This window comes from Megalopta genalis, chromosome 14 (assembly GCF_051020955.1).
Source record: "Megalopta genalis isolate 19385.01 chromosome 14, iyMegGena1_principal, whole genome shotgun sequence".
NCBI classification, from domain to species: Eukaryota; Metazoa; Arthropoda; class Insecta; order Hymenoptera; family Halictidae; genus Megalopta; species Megalopta genalis.
Genome location: NC_135026.1, coordinates 10250081 through 10271922, shown reverse-complemented (window position 1 = coordinate 10271922; position 21842 = coordinate 10250081). Strand labels below are relative to the sequence as shown.

The following is a 21842-nucleotide window of genomic DNA, read 5'->3' as shown; positions in this document are numbered from 1 at the left end:
ATATAAAATCTTCGAGTCCTGTGAAACGTTTTTTTGTGTGTTAAAAACCAACGTAAATATGAACATTAAACATTACATGTATAGTTCTCCTAGTCAACGATTATCTAAATTCATAAGGAGAGGAAAATTCCCTGTCCTTTAAAGCGAACGGAGAATTATCTCGATGAAAACAGCTCAGGAAAGCCGTCGCCTACGAGGTTTTTCAAGCTACCTGACCCAAGATTTTCGTCAGGCCTCTTTGTCCCTTTTGCGACCGGTTCTTGCGACCCCTGCTGCGGGCCGTTAGATACGCCCTCGGAAAGCCTAAAATTTCCACGTCCGAAAATTCCTTCCGTCTCACGGCAGGGGTTCGCTACACCATTAATAGTACAAGAATGATGTCGCTTCGTCGTGATTGTGATTTCTGTTTGTCGTATTGTCCTTTTTTTTATTACTTTTTCGTATTGTCCTCGGTCGTCAGTAACTTGATTTATAAATATATTTCTGCTCGTCGCTTCGATGGGTCTGCTGCTCGTTTTGTCCATTTATTGGCGTCAAAATTGCCGGAGAACGTTAATTTAAAAATAATTAACTAGTTCGGACCCGGACGATTTTCTTGCCTGTCGTAACGGCTTCTTTAGGTGTATCGCCTAATCTGCTCGAAGAACGGCGATGTGTCGATTTCTGAGACTAGCTGTTCAGCTAGCCGCGTAGTCGATACGAGGTGAAAAATTTTAATTTTAACCAATGATGCTCTAAAATATTAGTAGCAGAGTATAGTTCATAATATTACCTAAAATTTTTATTTATATGTATTTATAAAAGAATTTTTTTTCCTTTATAAATCTCCATTTAGGTGATTGGGATAACTTTTATTTTCATTTTTATTTATCATTTTCACACTGCTACACGGCGTCAAAGATGCCCACCTTGAAATGATTGAAATATCAAATTGTTATTTACAAGTACATCTATTTTGTTCATTTATCTAGTTGGGAATAAGTGTATTGGGCGAGTATTTGATTTCTGCAAAATTCCATTTTGAAAGTATCCATTTTCGGTCACTTTTATGTTATTTAATATCTTTATTTACATTCCTGATTTTTTGTACAAATTCAAATTTCGTTCAGTGTTAATTTTATTAAGAGAGAATAAATAATTAAATTCATACTCTCTCTCTCTCTCTCTCCACCTCTCTCTCTCTCTCTCTCTCTCTCTCTCTCTCTCTCCCTCTCTCTAAAGAAATTTTTCGAGCAAATGTGTAACCTTGATATAACCTTGACATAACGGTGTAGCGAACCCCTGCCGTGGGACGGAAGGATTTTTCGGACGTGGAAATTTTAGTCTTTCCGAGGGCGTGTGTAACGGCCTGCGCAGCAGGGGTCGCAAGAACCGGTCGCGAAAGGGACAAAGAGGCCTGAAGAAAATCTTGGGTCAGGTAGCTTGAAAAACCTCGTAGGCGACGGCTTTCCAGAGCTGTTTGCTTTGAGATAATTCTCCGTTCGCTTTAAAGGACAGGGAATTTTCCTCTCCTTATGAATTTGGATAATCGTTGACTAGGAGAACTATGCATGTAATGTTTAATGTTCATATTTACGTTGGTTTTTAACACACAAAAAAAACGTTTCACAGGACTCGAAGATTTTATATTATAAAAAAAGAAATTAATAGTTGGTACTAAAATTTGTATTTTAGTAGATTTAATAAACTTCTAATAAAGTAATGACCTCATTGAACAATATCTACACGATTAAACTGAAAAAATACTCGTTCTCATAACATAGAACATAATCATGTACCAGAAGCAGGACGTCCACAAATTATTACAGTTTGCAATAAAATAAATACTGGCTGCAGCTACTGACGAGAGACCATGAAAGGTTGTCAGAAATACGATCGTAGAGGCAGAGAAAATTAATCAATTACAATTGCCGAGTAATTTTGCATCGGAACAGGAAATGTTATACAAACGACGAAAAAATAAATCTGCTGTGCCAAAAATCATTGACGAATTTAATTTGTCCGACGATATGTTGAATACTTGCGCATGTATATCACATCGAAATCAAAATTAACCCAACAGAAAACGCGTCAGCCAATGACGATCACAGATATGTATACGGGAAAACGCATTCGACAAAATATCGATAGACATCGTAGATCAAGATCTTTTCACTAAATATTCTTTCATTCCCTTAATAACTGTACAGCGACACCCGAATGGCAATCGTAATTATTGTTCGAAATATCCGTTAGCAGATGTCAGGGATTAGGCGAGAGAAATCTTTCCTGATGTTTCCGAGCCTGAAAATGAGTTTCTCTTTCTTCTATCTGCACGTGCACAGCAGACCTCGTTGATGAAAACGTGGCCAGCCGTGTACTGATGCAGATCTGCGCGGCCGCCAGGTCAGCGCGGCCTGTGAAAAACTCATAAATTAGTGTCAGTAAAATGCGGGTAAGGTATCGTCCTTTTACCCTCGCCAAATAGGGCGGCGGTTTAAGCATCGACTCAGCTGAAATTTTCACAACCTTTCTTGCATTGGAAGAACTTGTCCTTGATCAAAGAATATTTTCTGTTGAGTATCTTTTTTATAACCTAAAAACCTAGCTATTGTTCATCAAAACTGAAAACATTCACTTCGAACGCCTGCCATTTCGACAAAAATCAAAATTCCGAAAAATCCTTTGTTCCAGGACAAGTTTAGACTATCAACTAAGGAAATATTTTTCGTACATGATTTGAGATAACCATGGTCCGAGTAGTGTGTTTTTTGGAAAGCCCTCAGAAAAACTGCCATAACTTACACACTTCTGCACATTTTTTAATAAAAAGCAAATATAACTAGTAATACGGGGCATGATCTTTCAAATAAAGGAACATAGGCTAAAAAAGATATTAAAAATTTCGAGGAAAAAATTCCTAAGGGACACCATTTTATTTAATTCCTGACTGAGCAAGAAGCGGCACATCTGCACGCCGCGTAATTGCAGACTAAATAAATCACGTATAAGAATTTATCTGGCGATTCGGCGCGCCTATGGCACTATTAACCCTTTGCAATCGAATGGCGACTCCGAGTCACCACTAAATATTGTTATATCGCATTCCAAAATAAATTTTGACATTGTTAAAGTTCATTCTATTTGAACGACTGTAAAAGCTGTAACTGTAAATCACGACTGTAAATCATACAAAATTAGACATAAAATGACTATTGGCTCCTTAAATCAATTGCTTTATCACCAGAAGGTGAACTCAGTCGAAAGTAATTATTTCGGCAGCTATCCGCGAGCCACTCTAACAGGTCTTTCCACCAAAGAAACCCCATCGGCGGCTCGAATGTAGTGGGCCGTTCCCTCCCCCTACGAACTTTGCAGTGGGTAGTGATTTCCTCGCCAAAAAGGGACACTGCCCAAAGACAAGCTGCCTGATTGGTCCAGGTTCAATCCACCCCCATGTATATTTTCCACATAAAAGCGCGCCACCGACCAAAAATCGTGTACACAGTTATCGACATTTAGTGTAATTTTCACGACGATAGAAATATCTCAGCCAGTAAAATGCCAATTCCACGTGGAAAGTACCAGGAAGAAGTACGTGGGCAGTTCTGTGGGCCGATGCATGGAGCCATACCGACTGATGATCCGCAAACATACGAGAAGTTAGTGAAACTGCTTTGTTATCTCCCGTCCACCAGGAAATTAATTTTTGTGTCAAACGAACATCGCCTCTGCCAGGATTGTTTTCGAAAGCTCGACCAAGAAGCCCAAGACCAGGGCCGTTATAAAGTAGGAGGTTGGCATTCAATTGGTTCACTGTATATTCGACACAAGGCAACACACTGTCATCGGTGCAACGCATGCATCGCCAGTGCACGATCAGCGTGGCAATGCCAGGAGTGTATACAAGTGCATTACGGATTGACTCTTGAGGATTGGGCGAAAATAGATAGAAATGTGCTCGTCAACGTAGTGCAACGGAGGTGACTCATGCAGCCAGCAGTTCAACCAATGGACGAACGTTGTGTAGTGATCCTCGAATTCGGAAAATTCTGCCAATCTGGCGGCTTGAAGAGGAGGGGTTTTGTGGGTATGCCGTGTTACCGGAGAGTCCCACACTGGCTGGGAGCGCATGTCGCCCTGCCGTAGTAAATAACGCATTCCCCTCCTTCTGAAAAAAAAAAAAAAAATAATAAAAGACCTCGGTGCTTCGGGTTACCATTGCGAAGGTTTGTGGACTGGCCGAAATCATTTTCACCATCGGGTTGCCATTTGTTAGGTCACTAGCTACTGTCACATTCACCACTGAGTAGTCATTATTGAATAGGAAAACCTTACTTTTCGATTATCGAAATGTTTTCGAGACGCCCCCAGGAATTATGCTATTAGGCGAGAAAATTACTTACGCAAAATCTGAAATTGATCGGACAATGGGAAGACACGCCGCATCGAATTTGAGAATTTTTTAATTTTTGTAATTTATTTTTCCCTATTATAATCTAATTTCTGCGCCATTTCGAATTCGTCTTATCACGCTCTATAAGAATATAGAAGAAAATATGATTGCGATAAGAAACATGCGATTTTGTAATTTCAAAAACTGATTTCGAATAAAAGAAGTTTGTTTTGCCAACTAATTTTATGAAAATATTTAGATATATGTATTTCATTTGAAGGGTATTATCTTTAAATATTAGAATACATAATATACTAGAAAGAAGTCATTCTCTACAGCTAGAATAATATCGTACCTTCTCTTATAAAATTATCCATTTTTTTGTGTATAATCTGTACGCGAATTAGAGAGAAATTACTGTACAATGTATTCGATACTACACACAACTTCGTAAATTTCTTTTCTTCCTCCCAAGAAAATCATCTTATTGTACAATGTATCAATTATTATTTCTAGGTGTACGGTTCAGTATAATGTAATAGGTATATTTCTCTAAGCGTCAAGTAAATTCAAAGATGCAATCAAATAGTTCGCTTTGAAGACGCAGCTGTTTCCGAACGCTTGAGATTCCGTTTCGATTCTACGACCACGTTACTCGGATTGCCGCATCCTTTAGGCAAATTAATCTTCATACCGCACTCCTGCTCACGTATATTCACGATCCTCGAAGCGAAGCCCATTTCAGCCGTCGGATTCGAGTTAAGTTCCGTTTCTCCGCGATCTCATCGCTCTTTTTATTCAGATCTGTTAGGTCCAACTTGTCCAGCGGGTTGCAGTTAGCATAACCCCGATCTCAATGCACCAACTGATACTTCACCACTCCTCTGTTTCTGGCAAGCTCTGCCCTCCTCGTGTGGACATTAATAGGTTCCAAATAGGGTTCTTCCTCCTCCTTCTTCAGCATAGGCGATGTGTCCACAGCATCCTTGAGACTCACGCTCACGTAGCCAGAGTCCGCAGCGGTTCCAGATGCGGTGGAATTCGCGCAATCGTGAGTCGATGTAGAAAGAACGGCGTGGTCCGGAGCAGAGAACATCGCCAGGTAATCTTGCTTCCCGCCCACTAGCAGAGCCCTGTTCACGTCGAGGTATGGGGCGTTTAATTCGATGTAGTGCTGAAATTACCAATTTTTCTTTCAATTCAGTCACGTACAGTTCTAATTTATTTATTTATTTACTCATTGGACGGGTCGTAGAGCCCTATTGGACAATATAAATAGTTAAGAAAATAACAATCCAACTTACCAAACTAAAATACGAACGTCTGATTTGAGTACCCGTTTACAATAAAGTGTTAACTTTGATTAGGTTACATTGGTGATTTTGAGATTTGATTGCCCACATTTATTGGCGGGGCCAGAAAATAAATCAATGTCGCCGCTTACTGAATTAACATAGTTACAAATTCTGGTAATAGCGTCAAAGAATCTAAGGTCAGCCTTGTAACCGTCAATTCTGAACAACGGAGATATTAACAGAGAGTTATTATCTTTCGAAATTATCGCGATCGAACATATTCTTTCTATACGATCACGGTCTCCAGGTACCCAGTGGATTATACGAAAACGTGTTCAAGTAAACCATTCGTTCCAAGATGATTCCATTGATCTGAGTATTTCGATCTGTATGTAGTGATAAGAAGATCACTCAACGAACTTACCGTTCTTACATTGTCCTCCAACAATTTTCCTACACTGTTGACTAGATCCGTGAAACTCGGCCGTAGAGAAGGCTCGGCCTTCCAACACTGACACATTATGTCGTATCTAGAGATGATAAATTGCAAAGCATGAGTTATCGATTACAAATTACAGTACACGTACGGTCGTCGTACGATTAACAACGCTGATACAGTTGACCTTGTCATTGGGAAGATTTGAAAATTTGCATTCGACATAACGCCCGCGGGTCTAGTATGTAAGCTTACGAGAAAGTTAGTTTAAGGGAAACCCGCGGCAGATTAGGCACGGTGAGGAGTTCGCGAAGCCTCTGCAAGCAACAGTTTCTGTCGACGGACGAACCCTAGATGACGTCTGGCAGCTCAAAGTTGTGCAGCTACTCGATGAAGCACATTAGTTGTCATATGTTTAGAAAGTCAGGCATCTTTAAACTGTTGCCTTTAACTTGCTTTCGAATATAACTGACAAGGCACAGTTCCGAATCTTTCCCAAATAAAAAATCGTGAGTGAACCTACACTTCGGGCGTGGCATATTCTGGCTGCTCCATTCTGTAACCCTCGATCAGCTTTTGGTACACTATCTCCGTTTCCATTCCAGGATACGGAGTCTCTGCCAATGTGAAGAACTCCCATAACACTATGCCGAACGACCAAATGTCCGATTGAGTGGAGAAAATTTGATCTCTCATAGTTTCGATGGCCAACCACTTAATGGGCAATGGACAGTCACTTTTCTTTTTGTAAATTTCTTCTTTGTACATGTTCTTGGCCAGACCAAAGTCGCATATCTTTACCACATTGTTATCGGCCAGCAGGACATTTCTAGCGGCCAGGTCACCGTGCAGTATCTGCAAATTCATTTTTACGAAACGGTGTATGCGATCACACATTTGTTCAGGAACTTATGTTCGATGCAAATGAAACTGTTTAAAAATCATAGTTTTCTGTTCAATTATTTTATATTTATATAAAATTACCAAGCACATGAAAACGTGAATAGAGTCTCGAAAATGATTGATATTTTACTTTTTCATTTGTCTATAAGAAATGTTTCGGTTGGAAAGAGAAGTTTTCTCTATAATCCTGCTTTGATAGAATTACGTGCGAGAAGAAAACGCAGGAACTCACTTTTCTCTGGCTGATATATTCCATTCCACGGGCTACTTGGAACGCCCAGGACAACAGATCCTGCGTGCAAATTGGTTTTAAGTTAGAGTCCTTGTAGTCTCCCCGACAGTTGGACCAACCAGGTTGAGTTGAAGCGCTATTAAGAACGGAATCACCTGCTGACATATCGACTCCCTGGGAATCTGTAGCTTGCGCGTGACACTGCACCGAATCAGATTCAGAATTGCGGTTGTTACTGAAACAAGATGACAATTCCGCAGATTTTACCCTATCGCGCAGACAGAGAAGAACAGAAAAGCGCGAGCACCGCAACCCGTTGCATGCACCAGTAGTTTCATCGTTTTAATTACCGGAAGCAAATAGTTGCATTTCGATGCATGAAACGATACTGTTACGTCCTTATTAATTTACTTATCCATTTGAGCAGTATGAATATGTGTTCGGCAGAATCGTTGACAGTGGGTTGTTACCGCATATATGGATATCCACATAACCATTTAATTTGGACGTAGAACGCTTATATGGCTTGTGATAAAACCAATCTGGATTATGAACACATATACAGGGTGTCCCAAAATTGTTGTACAAGCGAGAAATGAAGGGTTTCTGAGATTATTTGAAGTAACTTTTTCCTTAGCGAAAATGCAATCCGCGGCTTCGTTTACGATATATTAACGAAAAACGATATATTAACAGAAAGTGTAACGTTGGCCTGTGTGGAGTGGATAATTACAGACTCAAAGTAACTTTTACATTGTTACTGATATCTAAACGAAAACTTAAGAAAACATCGTATTTGCATATTTCTATTTTCTATTATTTCTGATATAGAAATATACAAATATAACGTTTCGTTAACTTCATTTTAAATACATAAGATGTTTCAGTTAAAGGAGGCCACCTACAGTGCTGTGAATAATTATAAACTAAAAGAGTAACTTCTACATTTTTAGTGATATTTAAACAAAAACGAAAAACAAGTTATAATTGTATATTTCTATTATCTATTAATTGTAATATAGAAATGTACAAACATGGCGTCTTGTTAAGTTTTCGTTTAAATATCACAAGAAATGTAAAAGTTACTTTGAGTTTATATTTATTCACATCACTGTATTGAACCCCCTGCTTCGAGATTTACCACACAAAACAAAGTTGTTAAATTTTCAATTCAAAGGGTATAATTTACTATTTTTTATATTATTATCTATGTTATTATTGTTTATGTTCATGTTATTATTGTTTAAAGAAATAAGTGGTTCTGTTAAGGTTTTTGCAGTTACTGGTCAAATTATTTCAGTTACAATAGTATATTTTGCAATGAAATTTCAGAATTAGTCCCCAGACTAATTGTATTTAATGTGATATCTAATCACAATTTTAAATCAGGTAAACAGCGCAACAATTCGTTCTTTAGAGGAAGGAAGGGACACCAGCTAACTTCTACATAACATTCTATAATTCAATAATCACAGAGTTATAGGAAGGAAAAATTACATCAACGAACCTGTTAGTGACGCATACACCGCCAATTTTCGTCAGCAAGCCGATGCTGAGATCTAATTTGCCAGACACTGGATCGATCTGATTGATAAAGCCGCTTCTATGCCTCAATAAGTAACTGTGCAAATTACCAAATCGGCAGAATTCAACGATGACCAACAATTCGTCTGGAGAATCAACAGAAATCACTTATAAACGATATTGATTATTGCAAAGAAAATACAGTGAACAGAGCTGAACAAAGTAATTTCTTGAACTTGCAAGCAACTTAGAGCGTCGAGCAACAAATTTTGTGAAAGCGAAATAAAATGGCTATAGGAACTAGCGAATAAAAAAAACTGTGTTCTTAAATGGTAATTAATAATTTTCACATGAATATATGTATATGCTTTGAAATTTGATGCTAATTTACATGAAAAATGATACTTTCGGTCCTATCTAATCCCTAAATTAATTAACGGATAGAGGACGCACGTTTCAAGATATTTTTTGTGCAGGCGCCAAGAAGGTTGACAACGTTCAGGTGTTTGCCAAGGTGTACCATGATCTTGAGTTCGCTGGCAAGTGCACAGATGTACACGAGATTGGGAGCACGGCGGACCATTTTCACAGCTACAGTAGTAATTGCCTCGCCTTCGCAAATGCCCAAACCTTCTGCTTTCAAGACTACGCCGAACGCGCCACTTCCCAAGTGTTTTCCTGTAAATTGTTGTCACATAGTCAATGCCGAAAATTATTAGCAAAATCTACTTCGTTCATCGAACATTTTCATTTGTTTTTCAATAGCCCGCAGATAATTCTTATAGATCAAACCTCGATCACAAATCCGGAAGGTATTTTTCTAATCACAGAAAAAAGATCGAATTTTCATGAGTACAAAATCTTTTCTGAGTCGACGGCGAATGATACGGTGGTAATTATTAATTACGATGATTATGTATACTTTCTCATTACAATAAAAGATTTTTGTATAACTATGGAACTGTTTGAACCTAACAACTTCGAAGTAAAAAGCAATTTAAGACACCAACTTTATCGAACTAATTCAACATTTTCTTTGTAAGTTGTAAGTATGAAAACGAACATTGGTATTCTCAGCAATAGAAGTGACTTTTTTCCAGCGGAAAGTCTCAAGAAACGATCTTGAATCGAATCTTACCTAATCTCAATCTTTCCTTTGGAAATTCCCATTTGTTGTCGTACGGGAGCAGATATGCCTGATCGTCTACCGTCAAGTCCGGATTCAAACTCTCGACGGCTCCCTCCTCGAAGTGCAAAAAGGCAGCTTCCAGTAATTTCCTTTTCTTCATCTGGAACATCATAGAAATTGGTGAAATTCTTATCTAGTCAAATGGCGCTGCGTAATAATACAAAAGTATAGTTACCCTATCACTATGGACTTTCAGAGCGACGTAGATCACCAGGATCAGAACGGTCACTGCTAACATGACAAGCAAAATGATCACACCGACAGGAATTCTGAACCCTGTTAATTAAAGCAAGCGTAAAATAAACATTTCATAAATCCGCGCCTCTTCAGTGCCCGATATAATAAATTACCTTTTATCATTATTTGTTGAAAAACTTCGACTTTTCCAATTCGATTCTCCGCTCGACACATATACTTGCCGCTGTCGATCTCCAATGGATATTCTATTTCAACTTTTTGGGAGTTGTTGGAAAACATGTGTTTTTCGTTGCTAATTAACAACCGTCTACCGTCCTGACAAAAGTATGTCGATTTTCAATAACTTGCTTCAAAACAAATGCCCGAGTATAGTATAATGATCAATTCGTGAGATAGTGAAATCGGGAAATAGTAAAATAATAAAGTAATAAAATAGTAAACTAGTAAAATAGTAAATAAAATATAAACCATAATATCGTGATCTTTATAATATAATATAATAATTTATATAATTATAATAATTATAATAAATTAAAAATTTATATTAATTAAATTTATATTTAAAAAATTTATATTAATTAAATTTATATTTAAAAAATTTATATTAAATTTATATTAAATTTATATGTCGATTTTCAATAACTTGCTTCAAAATAAATGCCCGAGCATAGTATAATGATCAATTCGTGAAATAGTGAAAAAAGAAAAATCGGGAATTAGTAAAATAATAAAGTAATAAAATAGTAAACCAGTAAAATAGTAAATAAAATATGAACCGTAATATCGAGATCTTTATAATATAATATAATAATTATAATAAATTAAAAATTTATATTAATTAAATTTATATTAAAAAAAATTTATATTAAATTTATATTAAAAATAATATATATTAAATTATAATAAATTATAATATAATAATTTTTAAGCGCTTACCTTAAACCAACTAATGCTCGGTTTAGGCTTACCATCCGCGAAACAGTAAAAATCTACCGCCTTGCGACCTCGTGTGTTAAGGTCGATGATTGTCTCGCCGTTCTTCAAATTGGTATCGGTAATAATAGGCGCTTGTGCAGCTAAAACGAAACTAATATTATACATATAACAGTACACTGTTCAATCTTTGTAGGAATTTGAATTTCCAATTACCCTGCACTTCCAAACGATATCCGGTGGATCGAGTCAAATTACCCGCGAACTTCACCCTACAGATATATTCCTGCGAGTCCTCTATTTTTACGTTGTGTATCTTCAAAATTGTTTTGTACGTGAACTGCGTTTTTCCCCGATCGATAGAGTATCTGTCTAATTGTTTAAATATATTATTTTCGGTTCGTTTAATTTCTCGTTGAACGTTATCGGTCTTTAAAATTTCTTGTAGAAAAGGAAACTCTTTAGCACGCATTTCTTAGCGTGTATATCGAAAGTACAATTACCAGATTGCACAATTGGACCATCTTCGCTGTGCCAATCAAAGTTGTCCGAATAATTCCGCATCGAAGCAGCGCAGATCAGCCCCCATTCGTCACCTTCTATCACTGGGTCCTTGGTAAGAATGATGCCGAATTCACCGACTTCATCTAAAATATTTTTAAACACACTATAGCATCCAAAAAAAAACGTGGTCAATAGGAGAATGTCCACGAGGTGGAAGAATTACGCGAACTTTCCGATAGCATAGTTAATGAGCATTCTAAAGGGACATATTATAACATAATTAATTAATCAAGTAAAAACTTATCTCATCTCTTAATACTTTCATAGCATTTTTGGATTAAATTCGCAGTCTAGTTATGATGCAAATGCGTTCTGGTTTGCTGATCGTAAACTATGAATCTCGTCCTGTTCATACCGGAAACAGACACGTTATTGGTGACAGTATCGCAGCCAGCACTGTTGCACGCCTCGCAAGTAAGCTCACCAGACATTTCAATCACCGTCCATATTGTAGAGACCAGCTGAATCACGGTACCCTCTTCTTTGGAATTCTGTACGAATGTCCCATGATTTAATTAATCGGTGGCAATCGGTGGTACGAGTTTACATGGACTTCAATCAACGTTAAACCATCGAGTCCATGAGTTCACGTTCATGGAAAATGAGGGAATCAATATCTTCATTCAAACATACATGGTGTAAAGCGTATATGTATATTGGGTTGGCAGGAAAGTAATTTCGATATTTCAATGTGAAATAAAACTCAACTTTTTTTATACAGAAAATGAACTTTAATCAGTCAAATATTTTCCATTCTGTTCGATGACCTTTTGCCATCTTTCTGGTGATTTCATGTTTCCGCACTCATAAAACTTCTGGTCCTTATTAGTAAAAAACTCAATCAAGTGTGATTTGAGGCTATCGTTATTATTGAAATTTTTACCATTTAAAAAGTTTCGTAAACTTCTAAATAAATGATCATCCGATGGTGCAAGATCAGGGCTATATGGAGAATGCGACATCACTTCCCAATTAAACTCTAATAATTTTCTACGTGTTGCTAAAGATGTGTGAGGCCTCGCATCGTCGCGGTGGAACACGATTCCTTTGCGATTTACCAATTCTGCCCTTTTCACTTTGATTGCTTCCTCCAATTTCATAAGTTGCTGGCAGTAAACATCCGAGTTGATCGTTTGGTTGCTTGGAAGCAGCTCAAAATACACAACACTTTTCTAGTCCCACCAAATTGACAGCACGATCTTTTTCTGTTGTGATTCAGATTTCGATATGGTTTGTGTTGGTTCATCACGCTTAGACCATGACCTTTCTCGATTAATGTTATTGTAAACGATCCATTTCTCATCACCGGTGATAATTCGTTTGAAAAAAGGGTCGATCGCATTACGTTTAAAATGCGTATCGCAAATACCGATTCGTTGCGTTAAGTGAATTTCTTTCAATTCATACGGAATCCAAACATCGAGGTTCTTAACAAGTCCAAGACATCTTATATGATATTCAGTTGTTGCGTACGATACATTTAACCTTTTTGCAATCTCTCGTACAGTTATACGACGATTCGATTCAATTGTGGCTTTGATTTTGTCATCATCAACTTCAGAACGTCGACCAGTACTTTGGTCATCTTCAAGTGAAAAATCTTCAGAACGAAATTTGTTGAACCAATTCTGACATGTGTGTTCTGTTAAGTAATCGACGCCATAAACTTCACATATCTCTTTGTGAGCCTCGGCCACTTTCTTACCTTTATGAGAATAAAAAAGTAAAATGTGTCGAAAATGTTCATTTTTGCACATTTTTGCACATGTTAAAATTGACAAGAAACTATCAGATGTAAACAAAACTGCACGGAATTTGTTTCTATAGCAACCGAAACGTGTCAACTACCAAAGCTGAAGACAAAAAATTGTAACTTTTAAAATTAATTATATATAATTATAATTTTATATTTATATTATATATAATTATAATTTTATATTTATATTATATATAATTATAATTTTTAAAATTATAACAAAAGAATGACAATGCAAACATAAGGCTATCTATTAATGCAAACCGAAATTACTTTCTTGCGAAACCAATACAATCAGTGACGATACGTTATCGGAGTTTGGTGTTAAAAACATTGCGTACCGTTAAGTACTCGAGGGTGCCATCGTCGCAAGAAGGATAATTGGGACACTTGCGGTAACTCCAGGTAATATTCGGCTTCGGGAACGCTTCAACATGGCATTCTAGCTTTGTCACCTGATTAGGGAAGTAATACGTATTCGGTTTGCTCATGTACAATTTTGGTCTAGCTAGAAGATTCATCTTCGATTAGACCGGACAATCACAGATTAACATTCATCACATTTTGTTTCTGAACGACGAAAATAACGTACCTATTACGTCCAACACAAAGTTCAATGTTTCCTTTTTATAGCTATTGCTGGCTTGGATGGAATATGTTCCCATGTCATTTAAATCCAAACTATCGATTTCCAATATCGACTTATACAATGTAACGACAAATGGATATTTGGATTTCTGAGGTATCAACAAACTCGTCATTTCGTTGCCATACGTATTCAACCTGCAAAATAAAACTTTGGATGTCGAGACGTCGAAGAAATGATAACTGGACTGCAAATCCTTGTGCAATGTGATCATCTTCAGCTTCCATTGGGAAAAAGCAGGGACTGCTGGAAAATGATGCAATCAAGTTCTCAAAATCTTCAGTTTCCTTTATCCGTTTGAAGAGACCACAATCGAAAATTGGTTATTTAAATCTGTGATGCTATTAAATGTCCATAGAAATGACGCAGAGTACAGTAATGTCTCTCTAATTGACGCTCAGATTGTCCACAAAAATGGACAATTTTGGAAGACAAGATACGATTGTTCGAGCCTTGTTGCTCATTTTGTATGATTATCGATTGTCAACAACTATAAAAACGAGTTGCAAGGTTCGAATAATCGTGTCTCCTCTTCCCAAATTGTCCATTTCTGTGCAGAATCTGTGAGCGTCAGTAAGGGAGACATTACTATAGTTTAGAAATATAATATATGTATACGTGTTCGAGTTTATTTATTCTGTTGCTAGTGGTTCGATTGAAAACTTTTCGAGATAAAATGACATGGTTTAAGGAGAGCTTTAAGATGATCGTACGAAATTTTTTGATAATCTTTTTTTCGCGGAGATATCATGATTTTTTAAAGGTAAACCTATAGTTTCTTCGTATACGTTCCGAAAAAAGCTATATGTTATGATGCTTGCCGAATTCGGTTCAGCATCCCCTAATCGATGGGCGCAATAAAATTGTAGATCGGCCTATAAAAAACTAAAGGTGACTTTAACAATACCGGAAAAAAATACTAACAAAAAGTTTGATGCCACCATCTCAAAGCTCTGCTTGAACCTCTGTTTTTAGGTGAACAGAATAAATTGAGCTGATCACGTTGCGCGGTTCATCCCGTAGAATGTGATGTTATTTAAACAGTTCCGAGATACCATTGCACATCAGGCGGAGGATACGCGTCTACGTCGACAACCCACTGCAGTGGATCACCCTCATGACGTGTATAATATCTGTTGGGATCCCAAGATGTTATCTTCATGAATGGAGGGGGCCGTTCTAAACATTCGATAAGCAGAAACTGTGCTGGATGATGCTGGTTTTATACAAAGCGCATCTAAAACGCGTTATCTTTATGTACTGGGTTGGAAAGAAAGTAATCTCGCTTTGCATCAATAGATAGCGTGTTATGTTTGCATTGTCATTCTTTTGTTAAGGTTAAATTCTGTTGTCGTCAGTTTTGGTAGTTGACACGTTTAGGTTACTGTAGAAATAAATTCCGCGTAGTTTTGTTTACGACTGATAGTTTCTTGTCAATTTTAACATGTGCAAAAATGTGCAAAAATGAACATTTTCGACACATTTTACTTTTTTATTTTCATAAAGGTAAGAAAGTGGCCGAGGCTCACAAAGAGATATGTGAAGTTTATGGCGTCGATTACTTAACAGAACACACATGTCAGAATTGGTTCAACAAATTTCGTTCTGAAGATTTTTCACTTGAAGATGACCAAAGTACTGGTCGACGTTCTGAAGTTGATGATGACAAAATCAAAGCCACAATTGAATCGAATCGTCGTATAACTGTACGAGAGATTGCAAAAAGGTTAAATGTATCGCACGCAACAACTGAATGTCATATAAGATGTCTTGGACTTGTTAAGAACCTCGATGTTTGGATTCCGCATGAATTGAAAGAAATTCACTTAACACAACGAATCGGTATTTGCGATACGTATTTTAAACGTAATGCGATCGACCCTTTTTTCAAACGAATTATCACCGGTGATGAGAAATGGATCGTTTACAATAACATTAATCGAGAAAGGTCATGGTCTAAGCGTGATGAACCAACACAAACCATATCGAAATCTGAATCACAACAGAAAAAGATCGTGCTGTCAATTTGGTGGGACTAGAAAGGTGTTGTGTATTTTGAGCTGCTTCCAAGCAACCAAACGATCAACTCGGATGTTTACTGCCAGCAACTTATGAAATTGGAGGAAGCAATCAAAATGAAAAGGCCAGAATTGGTAAATCGCAAAGGAATCGTGTTCCACCACGACAATGCGAGACCTCATACATCATTAGCAACACGTACAGAATTATTGGAGTTTGGTTGGGAAGTGATGTCACATCTTCCATATAGCTCCGATCTTGCACCATCGGATGGTCATTTATTTCGAAGTTCACAAAACTTTATAAACGATAAAAATTTCAATAATAACGATAGCCTCAAATCGCACTTGATTGAACTTTTTACTAGTTAGGACCAGAAGTCTTATGAGTGCGGAAACATGAAGTCACCAGAAAGATTACAAAAGGTCATCGAACAGAATGGAAAATATTTGACTGATTAAAGTTGATTTCTTGTATAGACAAAGTTGAGTGTTATTTCACATTGAAATACCGAAATTACTTTCCTGATAACCCAATATATGAGCCGTTTATTTTGAAAGTGGCATAAGTCACTTTGTTTTTAAGTCGATATATTTAACGGTTTGCGTTTTAATACGTTTAAAAATATGGATGCTTACTTTCGAGAAGATTTACTTGTATTTGTTATCTCAGGATATTTATTATTATTATTATATTATATTATATTATATATTATATTATATTATATTATATTATATTATATTATATTATATTATATTATATTATATTATATTATATTATATTATATTATATTATATTATATTATATTATATTATATTATATTATATTATATTATATTATATTATATTATATTATATTATATTATATTATATTATATTATATTATATTATATTATATTATATTATATTTTATTATATTATATTATATTATATTATATTATATTTATTATTATTATTGATATCTCAGGATATTTTTCTCAGTATAAATAATTTCGTATAAACATTAAAAAATCACCACTTTTCATTACGGTAAAGTGACTTATGCCACTTTCAAAATAAACGGCTCATATACAAGTTATTTAGATTTATGTTATCATTATTATGGTCATATTTCACAGAGAACATTATGATCGTACATACCATGGACCTGGACATACGTCTGCGAATGCTTCTCATACACCCACTCCTCTGCTCTGCACTCGTAAATACCTTCGTCCTCATAGGTTACATTTGTGACCCTCAATAAGGCCATCTTTCCAATCGTGTCATCATTCATATTCCGTGTTTCGTTCCAGGTAGTCACCCTGCCGCTCTGAAATATCAAATTGTTGTTTCGAATTCAACTCGGACCGGCGTGGATGGCGCGAATGAAACTCTTATATGCGATGGTAAATACTAGATGCTTCGGACGCCAAACTGGATGGTTGTAGTCTTTGTACTGCGCTAGATATATGGCACACTCTAGGAACAGAGTGTTGCCCTGTATTTCGTGCCGCAAAGTATTATTGACAATTGTTGGTTGGAGCAGTATATTGTCCGCTAATTCTATAGTGAGAAAAATGTACCTTTGTTATTCAGTGTTCTTCATTAATAGATCAAGTATTTCTATTTCATTTGATTTCTTAGATCAAGAAAGTAACTTTTCTTTCGCTCATAATTTTACTAAGGTCAAGATGGCGAAACGATTATTAAATAAAAAATAAAAGTACGTCTTCCACATATGGAAATCTTGTGAAGAAGGTTTCGTAAAGGTACACTGTGAGAGAAATATCATGCAACGAATGTACTCACTGGTCACGATTACATCGTACGAGACCTTTTGATCAGGACCTATGGTGCATACGTAAAACTCATCCTGACAGACTTTCTTAAGTGTAAATCCGATTTTTGGATCGAAAGTGTATTGTACTATGTCACCGTCCTGCAGAATGTATTTTATTAAATGACTTTCTCGCACATTAAGTCTACGTATTATCGTGAAGCCTACGCAATTATGCCTGAACCACTTAACTTTGTACGTGATCAAAACAAAGCAATGCCAATCTTTTTCTTGACAGATTTGTCAAATTTCTCATCAATTTTCTTGCAAGTCTGTCAAATAATCTACGTAGGATAGCAGAGCCGGTTTCTATGGTGTGACCAAAGTACCGTGCCTATGGGTTGTTTTCGAGTTTAATTAACGTTCTATTGATCGGGAAAGACATTTTAAATATTTGCATTCAAAAGTAATCAAAATAAATGTCGAGTTACTTACGCCCGAAAACAAAGCAAAAGCACAGTAATTGGTCACCATACAATAACCAGCTCCACAACCCCATTCAAATCCACAATAAATTTTTTGCAACTTCGCCAATTATACCTACTCCATCGAATTTGGTAAGCATGACTTTCGCTGTCGGCGACGTTGGTCTACATGGTATAACAATGTTTTTGCATATCGTTGTCACTAATTTATGGATAGTTGCTTGTTCCACAAACCGAACTGTTTTAGCTGAAACATAATTACTATTAAACATAATTAATAATCATTTGCAAAGATCACCGCAGATTTAGTCCACTACACTGTGCACTCGCCATAATTAGTACTTTGAGGGCTCTCCCTTGTTCGACACTGAGATATCGGACAATTTTTGCATGAACATTTACAATTTAATAGAAATCTGAAGCACACTTACACTCAACGTAGACATAAACCAAGCTGATTTCAGGGTCGGAATAATTATGTCTGGTGGTCAGGATAGGGTGATACGAGCAACCGTACCAACCAGTGTCCCCAAAGACTGTATTCGGTCGACGAAAATCGTACCAGTAGCTCCCACATTCATCTTGGATTTTGTTTATTTCGACAGGTGATGTATAATATTCGAGTGTACTAGACTGTTTTCAAAGAATATGTTGCAATCATTTCACCTTTACTTTGCAAACTTTAACTTAAAATGATACTCTGTAAAATTATATTATGTTATTACTTCATCACTCACATGATACGATAGGTTGGTGGGATACGTGAAGAAGATGTCCGAGTTGCCGGAGCAATTCAGCAGCAGAGGCTCGCCTTCTTTTATGAAAATCTGGTCAGTTGTCAATGATATATTCGGTTTTAGAGCTGTTGAACCTGGGGGAAGAACATAAAGATACGTATTTGATCAATAACAAAACGTAATTAATTGCCACAATGCATCTAATAAATAAATATAATAAATATAAATAAATAATAATAATAAAATATATATATATATATATATATATATATGTATATAATATAATATATAATATATATATATATATATAATAATATAAAATAATAATAAAATAATAATAAATATAAATAAATAATCTAATAAATATGATTCGATTGAGACGATGTTTATAGATACGTTTACTTACTTCAATCCAAACCTAGAGATCGAAGTGAATATTATATACTGTAAGAGAATAGCAATAATAATGGTAATAGTAGTGATAATGACAATAACAACGAAACTTTAGTTCAAAATGTTTGCATACATAAATTCGTGGATCCGTTTGGACCCAATCCTGGTACTTTGCGTGAACGCCCGATCACCCTCACGCCGCGAGGGTTAATTATTCTCAACCAATCGAGGAAGACAATTTTCGCTTCTTGTATCGCTTTGCTACATTTCATTCGTTGACTTTGTTAACAGGAGTTTGGAATTTTCTTTCGATTTAGAAAAATGAAGAACGCTCTTATCTGGTAGATTATCTATGAAATTTTCACGAGAAATCTGACCCTCTGTTGCAGTTCAAGGGGTTACAATGTAATCGATAATAAAATCTTATGAAAAATGTTCAAAACTTTTAACTCGTCATCTAGCAAATTATTGCTTCTAACGTCGGAAAAATATTCAAGTTGTTCCGTTAAATTTCAGGGGAGGGAGGGTTAAACTTCAATGTAATTCAAATGTCTTTCAGAACCATCGTATGCTTGTCCGTGCATAGATTATTATTCGACAACATTGTTCAATTCATGCAAATGCGAGACACATGCCCTCACATGTGCAATATTAACAGGAAACCCGATCATCACACGAGGAAGCTGCGGTAAAAAGCGGCCGACCGGCAAAGCTAGCGGAAGAACGTGTGATCTCATCGAGATAAGTTACGCGATGCACAGAAATTGCAATGGAAATAATATTTAATTTTCCACATAGTTGTTTAGACGAACACAGGTATGCAACATCGCACGAGTGTCACCCAAAACTTCGAACTACCGATCGAAAATCCGAGTCACGTCACCTTTGTGATACTTTCAACGTTAAAAGTAGGACCGAAGGGCGCATAAATCGCGCAGAAACATTAGTAACGGAGTAGCTAATTCGCGCTCGGATTACGCACAAAAATGGACAATTTAGGAAGAGGGGATTTTTATAGTTACCGATTGTCAACAATTACAAAAACGAGCCGCAAGGCTCGAATAATCGTATCTCCTCTTCGCGAATTGTCCATTTTCGTGCACAATCTGACCGCGAATTGGGGAGAATTTACTGTACTTGCTGGCCGAACGCTTCGTGGACCACGGAAAAAGTTGCAGTTACCTCTGCACAGGTATGAAAGAAGAACGACGGTAAAGATGAATCGTCGACGAGGGCCTAGCATTCTCCCCTGGTTCTTTTCTTGATGCTTCTTGGATTCTATCTATGACTGAGCTTGAACTGGCTTCTAGGAGCAGGTCACTCGTCGACAAGGATTGCGGCTACACTGTGCCGTCTTAGCTGAACGAATGATACTTTTCAAGATCTCCCCTAGACCACGACTTATCGACGGCGATGTCATCTTAATCATAGCTCATTTTTATCTCATACTAAGTGCGAAGCTAACCGCAACTACCGTTATCTCTGTAATCCACTGAGGTTCGGCGGTTGGTGGTGTCTTTCCTTAACCCTTAGCGCTCCGAAGGCTCCGCTACGGAGACATTTGTCATTTGTTCCGTAACTCCGAAAGCTCCGCTGCGGAGCGAAATGTTTTTAGCACACGTTATCGTCGGCGTTAGCAATTGTTATCTGTAGTTAAAACGTGCTAAGTCTGTACCGTTACGATTAAACCATTTTTTGAGCTTTTCTATGGTCAGCAACATGGAGAAAAATAAATATTACGATGAGAATTTAGAGCCGAGCGATACCGAAGACGTATTCGATTTTGAAGAGTTAAAAGACATTGTGGAAGACAACGTTGGTTATGATTCTGACACTTCGAGTAGTAGCAGCGAAATTATACTACCAAAGAGACGAAGAATGAGAATTATTGAAAGTGAAAGCGAAGATTCGTTGCAAGACTTGGATGAATGGCGTGATGTTACGGAAGAATTACATGTTCCAGACAGAATACCTTTTAGTGTATTGCCACAGGTCGTTGGACCACAGGTTCCTACAAACATTGAACAGCCGATACAATATTTTAAATTATTTTTCACGGACGAATTGGTAAATGAAATTATAAAGGAAACCAACGATTACGCAGAAAATGTTCTGAACTTGTAAGAAATATCTGGTAACTCTATTTGGCAAAGTGAATACTGTGACACTGGTTCAAGTAAACTCAGAATGCACATGGGAGATTGTTACCAAAGATATCGCACCATGGCGAATTAGAAAATTTAAAATTTATCTTTTATTTACAATAGGGAAATGTATATTTATAAAATAAATAAGATCAAATGCATTCACAAGGACGTGTAATCTTTTCCGCTGAAAATAAGACTTCCTTTATCTCAGGCGCTCCGCTCCAAAAATGTGCCGGAGTTGCTGGTAGGCGG

General features: G+C 36.7%; 1 protein-coding gene across 2 annotated transcripts; it reads right to left on the bottom strand.

Annotated features, from left to right (window-relative positions):
- Positions 1 to 268: 268 nt before the first annotated feature.
- LOC117225839 (vascular endothelial growth factor receptor 1) lies at positions 269 to 20839 on the bottom strand. Of its 2 annotated transcripts, XR_013034752.1 has the most exons (24): positions 20626 to 20839; positions 19051 to 19184; positions 18745 to 18946; positions 18433 to 18560; positions 17861 to 17990; positions 17466 to 17614; positions 17210 to 17381; positions 15107 to 15230; positions 13998 to 14188; positions 13747 to 13913; positions 12005 to 12140; positions 11589 to 11732; positions 11302 to 11457; positions 11089 to 11228; positions 10305 to 10467; positions 10130 to 10230; positions 9904 to 10054; positions 9219 to 9443; positions 8749 to 8911; positions 7242 to 7476; positions 6630 to 6961; positions 6095 to 6200; positions 5070 to 5549; positions 269 to 4150 (listed from the first exon to the last, which is right to left on the bottom strand). XR_013034752.1 is itself a non-coding variant. In XM_076526213.1 (23 exons), exons 1-23 carry the CDS (start codon positions 20684 to 20686, stop codon positions 5229 to 5231), a joined length of 3831 nt encoding a protein of 1276 aa, XP_076382328.1. In that variant the 5' UTR covers positions 20687 to 20839; the 3' UTR covers positions 4432 to 5228. The 2 variants fall into 2 exon arrangements, 1 of the variants encoding a protein (XP_076382328.1); XM_076526213.1 differs by lacking the exon at positions 269 to 4150 and having other exon boundaries at positions 4432 to 5549.
- Positions 20840 to 21842: the final 1003 nt, after the last annotated feature.